At 40.4% G+C, this 17,060-nt stretch overlaps 2 protein-coding genes across 3 annotated transcripts in view; one reads left to right on the top strand and one right to left on the bottom strand.

Moving 5' to 3' along the window:
* Positions 1-17,060, top strand: part of Neurod1 (neuronal differentiation 1) — a 122,936-nt gene that overhangs the window by 81,831 nt on the left and 24,045 nt on the right. For both annotated transcript variants that reach the window (XM_052724488.1, XM_052724489.1), the window contains 2 exons: positions 3,703-3,834; positions 10,125-10,188. In XM_052724488.1, coding sequence (XP_052580448.1) covers positions 3,703-3,834; positions 10,125-10,188 — 196 coding nt within the window. The remainder of the gene's footprint in view (positions 1-3,702; positions 3,835-10,124; positions 10,189-17,060) is intronic.
* Positions 11,036-16,922, bottom strand: LOC128102514 (tubulin beta chain-like). The gene is given in 3 exon segments (XM_052726328.1): positions 11,036-11,524; positions 11,526-11,818; positions 16,895-16,922. Coding segments are annotated over 3 exon segments (810 nt in total).

The raw sequence follows: 17,060 nt of genomic DNA, 5'->3' as shown, positions 1-17,060 counted from the left end.
TCCAGGTGGATCCTGAACTCACAATGATCCTCTTGTCCTTGTCCCTTGAGTGCTGGGATTACAGATACGAACAACAATACGTTGTACATATTTATATTCATAATTCACGATGTACACATTCATAATGTGCCCAGAGCTCTTTAGCATCACATGGAGCTTGTTTAAGTTCTTAGCTTCCCATTTCTACCACCCACAGTGCTCTCACTCTCAAGTTCAACACCGCCCCCGCCGCCGCCCCCACCCCCGCCCCCGCCCCCGCCCCCGCCCCCAGCCTGTTTCATTTGGTCTTCTTAAGCTGCCTGATCTCTTCCTCTTAAAGTCCATCAACCTACTGAGATGATGCTCACTATACCACTAGTTCTTATACATGTTGTGTCTTTCTGTTTCCACGATGTCTACCCACCTTTGACTCCTCAAGATAATTTTATTTCAGGGGCCATATCTAAAGGTCATAACTTCTAGTCAGTTCTACTTTAGATATATATTCTATTTTTTGTTTTAACATTGATTGCACCTACTCCAGTCCAAGAACAACTGTCTCCTACTCAGAATGTTAACCAGCTGTACTGACTTTGTCTTCCTGTAGTCCTGCCGCGTTCACCTTCTATGTGGAGACCAGAGTGAGCCTTTAAAAGCCAGACGTTATATTACTGCTTTGCTCACAATTCACCATACATCTCTTTCTAAGCAACAAAAAAATAAAGTCCCTGGAAATATTTGTAAGGCTCTGGGGCACCTGACTTTCCCTTCCAGGGAGTCAGCCCTCACCTCTGCTTTCTCTCTGTCCTGTGCTGCAATTTTGTCCTTAGAACAGATACCTTTTAACCTACTCTGAATTCCTTTGCTTGTGTTCTGCCATTAAGATGCCACCTTTGTAAGGACGGGACTTCATTAATGAAGCCTAGGGTCCCCTGCTTCTACTTGATACACACTAGGTATGGGGGTATTGGTGAAGAAATTAGGATCATAGGGAAATGGAGAAATTAAAGTAGGATTTTAAACATCAACTGTGTGGGAACTGTCTGTTTACAAAAGGGAAGAGGACCCTCAGGCTAATGTCCCACTGCAAGTAGATGGACCAGGGCATTCCTCCTGACTGTTGGTGCCTGAAGTTTAACGCTAGCTCCTGACTCTGCCATGGTTTAATGAGAGGTCCAGGGACAGCAGCAGTGTTTTCACTGGATCCAGAGACTCACAGGGCATGCAGCTACAGGTGCTTCCATGTCCTGTAAAAGGGGCAGAGTTTAGGAATATGTAAATAGCCTTCCCTGATTGTCACCAGATGATTCTGGTACCCATTACTTCTTGCCTGAATCAATTTTTCTAATGTCTAAAAATAAGATTATTATTCTAAGACACAATTTCCCTATTCATCATTTGCTTAGCGTCCACATAGCCTGTCAAGTTGAATGTTTAAAAAACCCAGTACAGTGTAATGTATTACTGTCAAGTCTCCCATTTTTATCTGATAGTGGAAATCCCAAGATGTTCCGTCAGAGACTTTTGTATGGTACAAGCACTAGGTAATAGAGGAGCCTAGAGTAAATTGGATGCAGAGTGGTGAAGTGGATGGACTCTGGAGATGGCAAAGCAAGGCTCCTGGGAGGATGTGGGGTTTGGAGCCAGCCTTGAAAAACAAATGGTAGAATTTTGATTTTTTTTTTTTTAAAGCATCTTGGAAACAGAAACAAAAACCACCTGAGTGAAGAAGGTCCAGCTTTGGCATCTGATGCCATAATGGGTTGAGTTGTCATAAGGGAATTGAAAGGGCCCCAGAAAAGCCTTTGTTGTATTAACACAGTTCTGTGTGCTCAGTTAGGCCGGTATCATGTAGAATCTCCAACCCTGGGCAGATTGTTAATGAGTCAGACAGTAATAGAGGAAGGCATTCTAGCTATGTGGGTGGGGGAATGCCCTACTCAAATACTCTTTTCTTCAAGAGGGCTTTTCCAGACCCCTAAGAAGCAACATACCCCCCCCATATACTCCCATTGTGTTCCATGTCTCTTCTGAGAGTCTAGACCAGTGGTTCTCAACCTGGGGGGTCTTGATTCCTTGATCACTTTCATGCTTTCACAGGAATCACCTAAGATCATCCAGTATATCAAATATTTACATTATGATTCATAACAATAGCAAAATTATGGTTATGGAGTATGAAAGAATTTTATGGTTGGGGAGGTCCCTATACATGAGGAACTATATTAAAGGGTCGCAGCGCTAGGGAGGTTGAGGACCACTGGTCCTGACTGTCCTGCACTAGTGATTTCTCCTTTAAAGCACCAGCTCTATCTTCTCTGACTCTTCTTTCTAGGATTGAACACAAAGGTTCAATGAGTCTTACTTGAATGCTGAATGTGAGAGGAGAGGAACTGGGTTAGGATGGGATTTATAGTCTCTAAAGGCCATTTTAAGGGGTCTGGGCAGTGTCCACAGCAGACAGATGCCAGGGCAGCTTTGGAACAGTGAAGCATGGACAGGAGCTATGCAAACCGGGGGAGCACCCAGCACACAGGTGCCAGAGCCCTAAACCAGAGGGGATCGATGGTGAGTGACCCAGGAGGCCTGGAAGCCAGCAGGATCCTCAGTGCTCACTCAAATACAAGAACTAGAAAAAACGAGGCTTGCGGCATGGATGGGGTCTCCCGCATATGTGATCTAGAGAACCACGAGGCTTCTTATCAAAACAGAGTCTCCAAAGGTTTCTTGGGAATGTCCAAAGACTTCAGCAAGGTTCTGTCCATTCCTCATCGCAAGCTCTCCCTGAATTTAAAACAAGATGTGCTGGTAAAAGATGTTTATTATGTCAAATATCATGAGAGAGGAAAATATTCTCCCTAAGTGAAGCACGAAACACAGAGTTTGATATAAATGGACGTTTTCTTCCATTTACCTTTAGTGATGGTTTTAGTAAAAAACGAATGTTAACTGCTTTTGTAACCTTAAAACGCTGTCTTCTGAGAGCCAGCTTACCATGATAGAAATGGTCGTCAGTTTTCTTTTGGCTCCTGCCCCTTCCTAACAGCAGACAATTGGCTCTGCACCTGCTCCAAGTGGGTTCTCAGTGCCAAGCCTCTTGCCCAGAAAATTGCAGTATCAAATCTCAGTCCTGACTGTGAGGCAACCCATCACCACTGGCCTCTGAGAGGGGATGCCTTTCCAGTCCCTCGGAGAAAAGCACTTTCTCCACTGCCACCTTCTGGGATTTGAACTCTGACCTCAAGTCTCCTTTCAGCCACCAGTATGCACCGAACTGGTTGATAACAGCGACTCACCCCTGCTTGCTCAATCTGTCCCTGGAGTCATTGGGTAGGTCAGAGGGCGGTAGACCTGAGGTCATTAGATGCCCAGTTCCAGTGTAAGTATCTGTCTAAGGAGAGGAAAATGCACCTTTTTGTTTGTCACAGCCCACAGCCTGACTCCACAAAGAAGTGCCTCATCTGTGAGTGGGTCAGTGTGCATCAGTATTGCTTCCATGTTTACAAGTTGCTATTATTTATACCTTTCTTTCTGAACAACATGCTCGTTATAATGCATGGCTTATTTGAAGAGGGAAAGCATCGTGTTTCGCCTCTAGGAAAGCAGGTGTTTTTTAAAAAAAAGCCACACTCAAGCAAGAATCTAAGATACAAATAGTAAATGCTATTTAGAGACATGTATGATATTCTGATGGACATCCAAGCTTACCTGTTTTCGTTTTAGGTTTCTCAAGCAGGCCAAAGGCTCTGAAGATCCTCCTCAACCCTCAGAGTCACAGGAAGGAGTCTGTCCAAGTCTATTATGAGAAGGTGGAACCTCTGCTGAAGCTTGCGGGGATAAAGACTGATGTGACAAGTGAGTCATTTTCCCTCTGTAACTTTACTGCTGAAGACTCCACACGGAGCCCACACACTCTTCCTTCCTAAGCAGCTGCTCCTGGCAGTAAAGCTTTCTGCAGTGTCCTGTCGCCAGCTCCAGAGCTGTCATGCATTTACTTTGCTTTTTTTATTGTGCCATTGTGTGTTGAAATATCAATATTTTAGACCTCCTTCACAGTAACAATTATTAGGTGTTGTTTGAAGGAAGCTATGACTTTTGACATCTTCAAAATGTTTGCTATATTCACATTTCTGCCTAATGTTTTTCTGTGGCTGTTCCCTTGGGTTGTTTTTGTTCTGACCCTGACCCCTGCTGGTTAGGTCAAAATGAAGCACCAAGCTTTTAGTTGATTTAGGAGAAACTGGGAGCTTGAATCCATTGTTGAAACTAAGAGTGTCTTTAGCTGCTTGCAAAGGAAGACAGGATTTTGCTAATCCCCAAATTAATAGAAACAATGTTAGTAATGTCTTTTTGGACATTTAACATTTGAAGACCAGTTTCCCCTGCTTTATTAACACTCACCATATGCCCAGCTACTAGGAAGGGTGGACACTGCCTAAAGCCAGTACTTTCCTGGCTTTGTTTATATGGCTTCACTATAGCAGAGGGAATCTGCTGCACACTGTAGCCAGTAGAGTCTATTATATAATTAAGCTGCATGGGAGACAAGCCCAGAGTACAGTTGGAGTGTCCTAGTCATAATGACATGTTTTGGGAGGAGGGACCTGGCTTTGCTCAGCTGTGACAGACAGAGATAGGTCTCATAGTGTTAATCAGGTCTTTGAAATGCAGTGCATTGAAGTGCTCAGGTAGAAGGAAGTTCCTGCCTATAGAAGGTTTGTGGGAAGTTCAGTCACCTCAAAGACATCTGCCACCATGAAAGTTAAAGGTCTCCAACAGTGGGGGCCCATGCCTATAATCCTAGCACTTGGGAGACTGAGGAGGAAGATGTCAGCCTGAGCTACATAGCAAAACTCTGTCTTATTGAAAATAAATGAATAACAAATAGCAGCAAAAGAAAAAAAAAACTACCTCAAATGAATTCCTGAATTAAATGAAGTTACAGTGGAAAAGTTTGTTTTGGCTATGTTTGTTTTGGCTATGACTTTGGTATTAGATGATTCACAAAGGAAACACACAATCCAGATTCATCCCTATTGTCTACGTAATAGTTCCAAAGATCAGAACGATGTGAGGTCCATGTTGGGATGAGACAATTAAAAGTTAGATGAATATCAAACTCATGAACAACTGTTGTATTTTACATATGTGAACACTACTCAGGAGTTTGCATGGACATTACTATGTATCAGTTAGCTTCTGAATGTCTCATTGGAACCTAGTTACTGTACCTTGTATTTGGGAGGTTGAGGCAGTACACCACTTGTGCCCAAGCTTTTGAGGTCAGCCTGACAAAGAAGCAAATAATCCCTGTGGCATTGCTTGCTCTGTGCAGAATGCACAGTTATTGAGGATTCAAGCAGATACTTAACACTGAATATTGTGGTTTTGGCATATGCATAAAAACCTAAGTTGTCTGAAGGTGATACTAATTTTGATGAGAGGGTTCAAGAAAACCACGTGATCCAGATACTTCTTAAGAGGCAAAGGAGGCAGAAATGGGAGGGGAAAGGAGAGTAGCAGGCATATTTAAGTGAGGGGGCCGAGATAGGAGGGGGTAGTGTAGAAAAGGGACCCGTAATATCATGGTATCTTGGGAGTTCATAATTTTGGCTATACCTCCATAATTTTGAATTTATCTTGAATCTGGTTTGTCCCATCTTCATAAAACAGTTGAAAATTAAATTTCAGTCTCTTTTTTTTTTCTTACCTAGTGGGATGAAGAAAGGCATGTATATTATAAGATTCTAACATGCACCAAATTTTCTTTGGGTTTAATTATTTACGTCTAACACAGGACAGCTGTTTCCTTTTGTGGAACTGAGGGTAGATTCCCGCTTCGTGAAGGCTGAAGGAAGATGTCTGAATAGAGTGTGAATCCTATTAAGGAAAAAGGGCAAAGTGGCCTTGAGAAGGGCCCCCAGCAATGTATTCCATACAAGCCTGAGTCCATACATGGTTGAATCTTATGTTGCCCTCAGCAATTTGCTTATCACATCTTTTAGTGACTTTTTAAAAATCATGGTATGGTAATATGGTTTGGCAGAGATGAGTCCACCAACTGAATCAAGATTAAGGAAGGAAGAGGAAGAGGAGGAGGAAGAGAAAAAGAAGAAAGCTGAGGATTTTCTTCTGTATATCAGCAAAGCATTTACGTAAAAATGCTCTCTTTTTGTCTGGAAGACTGAACAAACATGTGACTGCTGGAAGTGTTTCAGCTTTTCTGCCTACCTTGCTTAAAGTGTCATAAAATATGGTCCTTAGTTTAGGCTCTCCTTTTTGTAAAATTATGTAACAAGATTGAATTCACCTTTTAATGGAAAGAAAATATATGAAGAACAATTCAAGAGAGCACGCATCTACTGCAGCCCATTGTGGTTTATTAGGGGAAGTCATGCTGTGTCAGTATTTGGCCTGATTTGAATTTTTGCACCTATGTAAAATACTTTTTCCCCACATTTGTTTTAAACATAGATTTTACGCATTAATAAATGCATACTTCTCTCACTTTGATTTGTGCTGAAACCCTAGCCACTTCTGAATATAGATCAGCACTTTCTGAAACATTTGAGTTAAAACTGTAGCACACTGTGCTGCTACTTCCGCCAATGCAGGATTTTCTCTAACAAAAGCATTAGCAAGGCTTCTAGAAATCCCTCAAAGAAACAGGCATTTATTCTAGTAACATATTGGCCCACTGGTCAAAGAGGAGAATGAATGATAAGTCCAGGCTAGCATGTAACGTATTCCCTCTCTATGGCTCTCCAAATAAGGAAGATATTAGAGTTTGTACCTTTAAGGGTGCCTTCAATCTCAGCACTTAGCAGGAAGAAGGTAGATCTGAGTTCAAGGCCACCCTCATCTACAGAGTGAGTTCCAGGACAGCCAGAGCTACACAGAGAAACCCTGTCTCAAAAAAAAAAAAAAAAAAAAAAATATATATATATATATATATATATATATAGCAAAACAACAAAAAGCTAGAGTTTTGAGAGGTCATTGGGTGATAGGATAAATTTACAGAACAAAAAAGTGGAAAAGTCAGAGAAGTAGATAAACCTGAGAAAATAATTTTAAGACCAGGTAGTGTCAGTTTTCCTGGTAGAGTGGTGTGGTTTCACATGGAGAGGAATTGAAGAGAATATAGCTAGCATGCTGTAGTACAGGGTAGGTGTTTGGCTCTCCCTGTGGCTGTCAAGGAGTCTTAGCTTGGGACCCTATGCTAGAAGCTGAGTGTCATGTTACTGAACAACTTTGATGTCCTTGAGTGCAGTCTCACTGCCTTTGTGTACACCAGCAAAGGCACTTCCTCTATGCCTACTGATGTATCAGCTAATCCAGCCCAAGGCCACATAGCTTGCTGATTAGGAGCACTGTTTGTATTACAAATCCACTTGTCTTCTTAGCTGGATGGTTTTGTGCTACTTATACACTGCCAAATACAAAGGATGTGAGAGCTGACAGTCACCTCCTAACAATTGTTATCTACTGTCGTTAATGTTGTTCATTGTAATAATACAAAATTAGTGCATCCTATCTGGTGTGCAGAGTCACCATACTCTGCGCCCTTCTGTGTGTTCACGACAGGCACTTTGGTCTTCAGTCACCCTTTGCTTTGAGGAAGGTACTAGACCTTCTCATGGTCATTGTCATCATCATGGTTTAAAGAGGCTTCTCTGAATTTACTCATGATCACTGTCAGCTCAAGGCCCCTGGGAATGTCCAGTCACCAGATAATTCTTCCTCCTTGTGATGGGGAGCATTGCTCAGAAAAGTGGAGCTCTTGTGGAATCACATTCTTTTTATGTGGTCATGTTCTTGACGTCTGGTCCTTGTGACTCTGTGTTCTTTTCTCGTTTGTTCTACGTGGCTCTACTTTTGTAGCTTTCTTGTTCCTTATTTCACCCAGCAGAAAACTAGGCCATCTGGAGAAATTCAGTTACAAAGTATGTGTATGGGGTAGGGGCACAAGTTATAAAAGGTGCTAGAAGCTGAGCATCCTGGTCTGGGTCCGCTTTGAGCTTTCTGGGATGCCTGTCGGACAGGGAAAAAAAAAAAAGTATTTTAGTATCCTATCCCATAGCAAAATTTGAGTACCAGACCAAGACATGTTGTGTCTAAATCATATTGCATCTGATTTTATTTCAAATTCATTATGGTCATTATTTGCCCTGGACATAGTACCCTGAGGTAGTAACATTTATGCTGAAGTGGAGGAGTGCTGAGGTAAAGAACAGTGAAGTGTAGGTTCCAAATCTCTAATACTGAAAGGACACAGAATGCTGACTTCATTGGAAAAGAAAAGTAGATGGAAAGGCAGTATCGTAGTAAAGAAAACCAATAGTTTTGTTGAGAAACCCTCTTGGTGATTATTTGTGGTGGGATGACCATGGCTCTGAGTATGGAGCCCGCAAGAGCTTGTCTAGTTACTTGTTCTGATTCTCTCCACTTTGCATAGTTATCACAGTTTGCCCTTTTCCCTGCATTCTTTTCCTTTATGTCAGTTTTCACTAGTTCATGTCGTAGATGCTTTTGTCACAAGAATGTGTTGTGTCTCTCCAGAGCCCTTATTTTTTCCTCCTGTTAAACAGTTCACACCTCCACATTTCTTAGTCAGTTCTCCTTCATTTGTTTCCCTTTTTGTTTCAGAAAAAAAATGTGATTTATTTTTTAATGTATTCAATATCCCTTAAGATTCCTATACTTAGATGTGTTACGTTAGTATATAACCAAATGCCAGTTGAGATGTTAAAGAAAAAAAATCAGGATATTTTAACTCTCACTTAAATAAAAAAACATTTAGCCAAAGCATAACTTTAAGGTGCATTTTATAATGTATTTGAAAATTTTGTTCAAAAGTAAGCTTTGGCATAAAACTCAAGTGTGAAAACTTGCTTCACAGCCTCATAGGCTTCTTCATAACAACCTCAGTGATTTTGAACATGGGTCAGAACACTTATTACATTGCATTTTAAGACTGTACAGGGTTATACATATATATGGTTGTAAATGAGTTATCAGCACAAATCTTTTATGATAATGTACCCTTGCAACTTTATTAATATTGATATTTTAAATTTTCTTATATCTTTCCTCTGATTGGAAGTTATCAGGGCTTTCGTTCTGGTGAACAAGCTTGGGGAGAATTACAATGTAACAGTGCTGTATATAGAATGATTCTCTCAGACACCAAGACTAATAATTTTTAACAATATCCGAAAACATCATAGGAAAAGCTTGAACCATGCTGGCACCAGGAACAGACAGGCATGAAAGATTAATGTAATCTTGCATATAATGATGCACGTTCTTACACAAAAAAAAATCCATCTGCAGTGTCATGTCAGTCAGCAGAAATCTTGGATGGGTGGACACAGCTGGGCTGCCTCTTCTGGCAGGGATGCCCCAGAAAACGCTAAATGTACTTGTGATGCTCGCTGCCATCTGCAGTGTGCCCACTCATCCTGTCTTCACTGGCATTTTCAGTGCTGCATGGGATATTAGTGACTGTGGCAACAGAGATGTGGTGTGACAGACTCGTTTCCTCTGTGGACCTGGGCTCTGGTCCTGTATGTCGGCCTCCCCCCACCCCCCGGGTTTGGGTTTCTTATCATCGGGTTGGCATTCCTGTGTATTTTCACATCCAGCTCCTTTTTTTTTTTTTTTTTTTTTTTTGAGTCTAGCATCTCCAGATACATGTTCTTCTGGTATGTAAATCTTACACTAACCTTTCAACTAATTTATTCATGTAAGGTTGCCAAAGTGATTTAACATTGACTGTTCAATGCCAGCAAATATGCTGTATTTTCAAAATACTCCTGTTCCCAAGCTTCTGATCGAAAGGAAATGTGTCTTATTTAGGGAAAACTAAACAAACAGGCACCAAGATAAACGCCCTAAACACTATGTGTTGGATATCCCTAAATGACTTATATAGTTGCAACAACTATGTAGTCTTCTTTTACATAAAGCTATTAAAATACCAGACAATGAACATTTAACCCTTTTTCCTATGATTCAAATATTCAAGAATAAATACTTGTTTATGACCTGACCATATGTTTTGAACATAATATTTTGTCAAGCCAAGCTTAAAAAGTGTTAATTGTTATTTAAAATAATATTTTTTTGTTTTAATTTAATAGTAACAGAATATGAAGGGCATGCCCTGTCCCTGCTTGACGAATGTGAACTTCAAGGATTTGATGGGTAGGTTATATTATTAGTCTTCACATATATAAAAATTATGCTAGTAAAAAATTTCTTAGCTTTTAGTCACATATTTGGGACTGATCATTTTAAAGCATTATAGTGAATTAGGCTCTGTTCATATACATATGTTAGTAATTAATGCTAATATATCATGGTCATCCATCTCTAAGGACCTGGCATAGGGAATCAAAAAGAGAAATTAAATTATAAATATCAAGGAATCTTATACTTAACATGCATATATTTGTACTTAAAATCCTTAGTGTTTGGCTTTTACCATGTCAATATAAAGAAGAACATTGATGAGAACTATTATATTCATCATACAGCATAACAATGCTGTGGTCTTCTTTTGCAAGAATAGCTATCCAATAGTGAATTTTGCTGTGATTGATTGGAATAGATATTTTGTAACAACAAAATCTATTTTCTGAATGAATAAAAGTTGCTGGTTTTAATTATCTCATAATTTACTGACTAAGTAGATATGGTTTTGTTTTGTTTGTTTTGTTTTACAGGTTTAGCATTTTATTATGAATGGATTGTCACATAGTTCTGTGTGGCATATCAATTAAGGAAACACTGTGTGGCTTTAGTTTTATCACCAGGGATAAAAAGCAAATCCTTATTCTAACTCCCCTGATAACTCTGATGGCTGGGCACTTAACTGGAAGGTGGTTGCTTTTTTGAGCCCTGTATGGCCCCCTACTTTGCTTTCAAGTATTTCAGTACAAAATCTCCATGATCTGATGGGACTGTCAATTCTATGCTAAAGCAAAACACTGCACTGGATAACCTGGGAAAAAGCGTGGTATGTTTGGTTTGAAAGGGACCTGTGACATGCTTAGGTAGGGCACCATTCCCATACCAGGGCTGAGTATAGAGCAGGTGTGTACCACAGCATCCTAAGACCCCCATTGATCTTTTCTTCATCATTTTCAAAAGCCTCTTCCCTGTCTTTGACCGCGGCATGCTGGTATTCCTGATGCTTGAACTCCAGGTCATTTATGTTACTCTCAGCTGTGGTGAACTTCAGCTCACCCATTCCTTCACCTGAGAACCAGTGCATGAAGGCCTTGTGGTGGAACATGGCTAAGAACTGCTCTGAGATGCTCTTGAATAGCACATCTGGATGCACAGTGTTGTTGCCAATGAAGGTGGAGGCCATCTTCAGGCCCCAGGGTAGGCTGTCACACATGGTCACCTTGATGTTGTTGGGGATCCACTCTACACAGTAACTACTGTTCTTGTTTTGGATGGAAAGCATCTACTTGTCCACCTCCTTCGTGGACATTGGGTCCCGAAAGACAATGACCATGATCAGGTAGCGGCCCATGGTGTGGTTCACAGGTGGTCATGTTCTTAGCATTGAATATATGCTGTGTGAGCTTGGGCACTGTTAGGAGCACTGTACTGTTGACTTCCCAGGGCTGTGAGGTGGGGGCAAAGCAGGGTATGAAGGAATATCGCATGGGAAAGGCACCATGTTCACAGTCAGCTTTCACCAGGTTGATGTTGAGCTGGCCAGGGAAACAGAGTGATGTGATACTGCTCATGGTGCCAGACACCAGGTGGTTGGGCTCTCCCTTGGTGGGCGTGGTCAGCTTGAGCATGGAGAAGCAGATGTCTTAGACATTCATAATAGGCATTGGAAACTTGCTTATAATGCCTTGCTGGAGTGTGCTGAAATTGCTCACTGGCATTTGAACATTAGGAACAAGGCAAATGAGATACAGAATTGATTTGCAAATGTAATGGATCAATGTATATAATGAAAACATATTACTTTTGGGAGGGTGTTTATGCAAGACTTGCAATCTGAGAGCTTTAAAAGATGATATGTGTATGATTGCCACATGGCAGTGGGGAGAAGGCAAGAAAAGACAGTGAGCCACTGAGGTCTTGAAAGGCAGTTGATCTTCATTTTCCCCAAAATAAAAAAAAAAAGCTTTAAAGCTTCCAAGGAAATATTAAGACACATGAAGGGTAGTGTTACCATCAAAGGAAGCACTGGATTGCAGTAAAAAAAGTAGTGTTTAGTGAGGCATAAAATTTAGAAGGTAAAACATGATTAAACAAAAGGGCGTATAAAAAGGCTAGATGACTGTACTATAAAAGCATTGATAGTCAAGAGGACAAGGTGGGTAATTACTGTATAATTCCATACTTAGAAGTGAGCAGAAGGATAAATAGGCTACATATGAGGAAATGATTCTCGAAGTGTATATTTAAAAAAAAAATGTGTTTGGGAAATTTATGCTAAATGATGAGCGACTTAGTGTGGTCCAAAGTCCCAAGCTACAAGTGTAAGAAGAACATGGCTTCATTCTAAGCCCTTGCTTTGGACCTTGGTTATATAAATAAAAGTCAGGGTAACAGATGTACATATGAAGTCTGAACTTACTCACTGGTGGCACGAGATGCTCTGCTGAGTGTGGTATCCGTCAGTGTCTTCTCTGGTAATTACACCATCTGGGGATCTAGAACGGCTTTGAAGGAGGAAAAAGGATTGTTCAAATTCAGAGAAAGAGTTTTTCCCCCTTTACCCAAACATATTAATTTTTAATTTATTTCCCATGTGGAAATTATTTTGCATTATGATATTAAAAAATACATAGAGCTTTTAGTTATTACACATTCTTAAACTGTTGTGTGAACTAAGTAAGTCCATTGGTTTGGTCTAATCCTATGGTGTACTGATTTACTTTGGGTGTATAATGATTTTAAATTTCTATTAGAAGTCATCTATGTTCCTAATATTTTAAATAGTTAATTTATTTTGATGGATTTAGCTTTTCTAATAGGAGCTGGTGTGGTTGGAGTAATCACCTTAATTAAAGGTAATTCTAATTCCCCTTACTTAGAAATACATGGACTGTTGTGAAACAGTGGAAACATGATAATTTCAACAAACACTTCAAGAGAACAAATCTCTAACAAGAATTGTTTGGACAGGAAATATCCCTCATTGAACCTGTTTAAAGAATTACCATAGGTCTCTGCATCTGCTCCTAACAGTTCTGGATGAAACCTCTCTGGTGACAATTATGCAAGGCTCCAGTCTATGAGTATAGCAGAATATCATTCAGACTCATTTCATTCACTGGTGGTATTTGGTTCTGTCCTAGGTCTTCAGGCTATCCAGACTCTGGTTTCTGGCCCTGCAGGCAGTGCCAGGCAGGGGCTTCCTCTCATGGCATGGGTCTCAAGTTGGTCCAGTCGTTGGCTGGCCACTCCCACAAGTTCTGTGCCACCTTTATTCACAGCATATCCTGAGACCCACAGACATACATTAGGCAGAGCTCTGGGAATCCTGCAGAAGAGAGAGAGAGAGGGGAAGGATTGTAGGAGCCAGAGGAGTCAAAGACACCACAAGAAAGTAGTCCACAGGATTAACTAACCAGGGCTCATGGGGGCTTGCAGAAACACAAGGGACAATCAGGGAGCTTGCATGGATGGGTCTGACCTAGGTCATCTGCATTCATGTTATGGTTGTGTAGCTTGGTGTTCTTGTGGAAATCCTAACATCGGGAGCAGGGGCTGTCTCTGACTCTTTGCAGGCTGTTGGGACCCTATCCCTCCTATTGGGTTTCCTCATCCAGCCTTAATATGAGGGAATGTGCCTAGTCTTATTGTAACTTGTTATGCCATGTTTGGTTGATATTCCTGGGAGGTCTTCCCTTTTCTGAGGGGAAAGGAAGAAGAGTGGATCCAGGGAAGAGGGGAAGGAGGAGAGGACTGGCAGGAGAGGAGGGAGGGAAACTGAGGTCAGGATATAATATATGAGAGAATAGAAATAAAAAAGAATGACCATAGGAATATTTTTGAAAAAAGTTTATACAAAAAATTTAAAGATGGGATGTGGCCCAACATGCCATTTCATTTTGATGAGTGGTGGAATCACATTCCCTCAGGAGCTCAGCTCGTGGCGTCCCTCTTTGACAGCAGTGGAGTTACTGATTGGAAGTGGTTAGTAAGTTATTCATGGCTTCTAGACAGGAGGCTGGGAAGTTGCAGTCCAAAAAAGCTTCAGTGTAGCTTAGTCAGCAAAGTGAAACAGTTTGCTAGATGATGTTTAAGAAATACTATTTCCTAAGATCTTCGAGTTTTTAAAAACGAGTTCCATATGCTTCTGTGAAGACACATTGTGACATATTTCGAAAGCCAAGAGAAACAGCAGATCAACACTGAATGACAGCTGGCGTCCCACGCCAGTGTGTTCTAGCAAACATTGTGGGATCCATGGCTAAAACCTGGGGGAGGTTAGGTTCCACATTGCCCCTTATTTACATGGTCTGACAAAAAAGTTACATAAGAGAAAAGAAGAGAAGGATGTCAGCTGTCCGACTAGAAGCCATGGCAGTCGCATTCACTGTAAGTTGAACACTGTTAAACAAACCTGCAGCGTTTATGTTATTGTTAGTATATTAATCTTTGCTTTTCCTTTGTGTGTGTGTGTGTGTGTGTGTGTGTGTGTGTGTGTGTGTGTGTGCGCGTGCGCGCGCGCGAGCATGTAATTTTCTGGACTATACAGCATTACTCTTTTGTTCATAATACTATTAGATATATAAACTGTAATGTAGATGTTACTTGGCTATCATAGATATTTTATCAGATTAACTGTGGTATTTGTAACAGTAAATTTTTTTAAGCCAAACTCTGAGTCAGAAAACAATCTGACTTTCAACATTTCAAAGATAATATTGATTGTGATAGCAAGCAATCCCTTAAAAACCTTTATTATTTTTCTTTTAGAAAAGGAAATAAATGTACCCTGATTCTACTTTTCTAGAAAGAATCATTCTACTGAGTCCAGTGGCCAAGTTTTCTCACTCTGAGAACAGCAAGATTTACCAGATGCAAAGCGGTCATTTGAGTAACTTTTCATTGTAAAGTAACTTGTTGCAAAAGGGTGAATTTTTCTTCTTTCCCATATTTATATTAAATATATTCATTGGGTTTATGTCATATACCTGGAGGCAATCTTAACAGTTTGATTAGTTATTTTTCCTCTTTACTGTTACAAAATACTCAGAATTTTTTTTAAAAAATCAGCTTAAGGGAGGAAGGGTTTGACTTGGCTTACAGTTTGAAGGTGGTACCATCTTCATGATGGGAAGGCATGGAGTAGGCATGTGAGGCTGCAGGTCACATTGTTTCCATGGTTACAAGCAGAGAGGGATGATTGCTGCTGCTCAACCCATTTTCTCCCATTTGTATTCAGTCTGGGATGAAAGCCTATAGGATGGTGCTGCCCACAGTCAAAGTCTTCCTTCCTCAGTTAAACTTTTCTAGAAATGCGCTCACAGACTTAACCAGAAGTCTGTATCCATGGTGATCCTAAATCCACTTGATGATGAAGATTAACATTGATCTAGTAGTTGTTAACACAAATCAGTATATTCCTTTCTAACTCATTCAATTTCATGTTGACTCTATTGGTTCAAAGTTATTTTCAAAGTAATAAAATTCCCATAAGGCTACATTCTTTGGATTTCATACACAGAATGGATAATGATATATTGAATGATAGATACTTACTAGTGGGTGACCATGGGAAAGCTCCTTAGTCATTCCAAGCCTTAGCTTCCTGATCTGTAAATTGAGGTTATCAATATGTGTATTGTCTGCAGCTATCACTTAAATAAGTTAATACCAGGAGAGTGCTGAGAACAGTGTCTGATATGTATACAGTCATATCCACTAACTGATATTCACTAATGGTACTTACTCACACTTACTTGTGGTGGTATTTTATTTGTGCTTTGATAAATAAAGCTTGCCTGGAGATCAGGGGGAAAAGGCCAGCCATTTTAAGTAAACAAAGTCAGGCAGCACACGCCCTTAATCCGATCACTTAGAAGGCAGCGTCTCTGTGTGTTCAAGGCCATACTAGGGAACAGAGCCAATCATGGTGACACACACCTTTAATCCCAGTACCAACCATAAAGACCTGGAGGTCTGTACAGACAGACAGTGACAAAGAAGTGAGGTAGCTGGGCTAAGAGCCAATGAGAGGGCAGAACAGCAAGGCATATAAAGGTGTAGGTAAGACAGGAAGTGGCTCAAATTTGGAAGCTGCAGAGCTGGTGTGAGGTAAGGGTGGTTGGTGGCTTTTCCTATTTCTCTGATCTCTAAGGTTTTCATCCCTATATTTTGCTCTGTGTTTTTCATTTAATAAGACCATTTAGAAATTCGTCTACACTTACTCTATTGTTACAGTTATAATTTAGATTTGTTTCAAAAGATTTTCCCAACTTCTATATTATGACAGAGTTTTACAGGTTATTTGTTTATGTGTTTGGCAGAATGCTCATGGAAAGGCCATCTCTGACTCTAGCAATGAGGAGCATAGCTATGCTGCTGTCACCTGTAGTCACATGTTGCCATCCTATGTATATAAGAATCAAGCTCTTTCAAGCTCAATTATATTTGGGGAGGGGAGAGTTTATATGGTTCTTTTAGATCACACACAGCATGTGCACGGTCATGGATAAGGATTTTGACAAAGTTCATAAAACATTGGGAAATTTTGAAACCAAGCAGATAAAAGTTCAAAAACTTGGAGTGACATGCTTTTGGGTGTTAACAAGCAAATGCTGGTTAGATATGAGTTGGGATATTCACTGCTTACTACTTTGTAGCTCAAACTATTTGGTCTATGGAGAACTGTGGAGGGTCTGGTTTTATTAATCATTTGTACCTGTGTAGTGCTGTGTCTTCTGAGCCATTGTCCCTTACTAAAGGCTTGAGATTATTTTGAGTGATCATACCCACTACACAGTCACATACACTATGTAAGTAAGGTCAGAAAATGTTTTAAATTCTAAACTTTATGAATATCAACAAATTTGCTTGCTTCTGTGTTT

This window comes from Peromyscus californicus, unplaced genomic scaffold (genome assembly GCF_007827085.1).
Source record: "Peromyscus californicus insignis strain IS unplaced genomic scaffold, ASM782708v3 Scaffold_7__1_contigs__length_154581171, whole genome shotgun sequence".
Lineage (NCBI taxonomy): Eukaryota > Metazoa > Chordata > Mammalia > Rodentia > Cricetidae > Peromyscus > Peromyscus californicus.
Note: the sequence above shows the minus strand (reverse complement) of the source record. Positions and strands in the feature narration are given on the sequence as shown.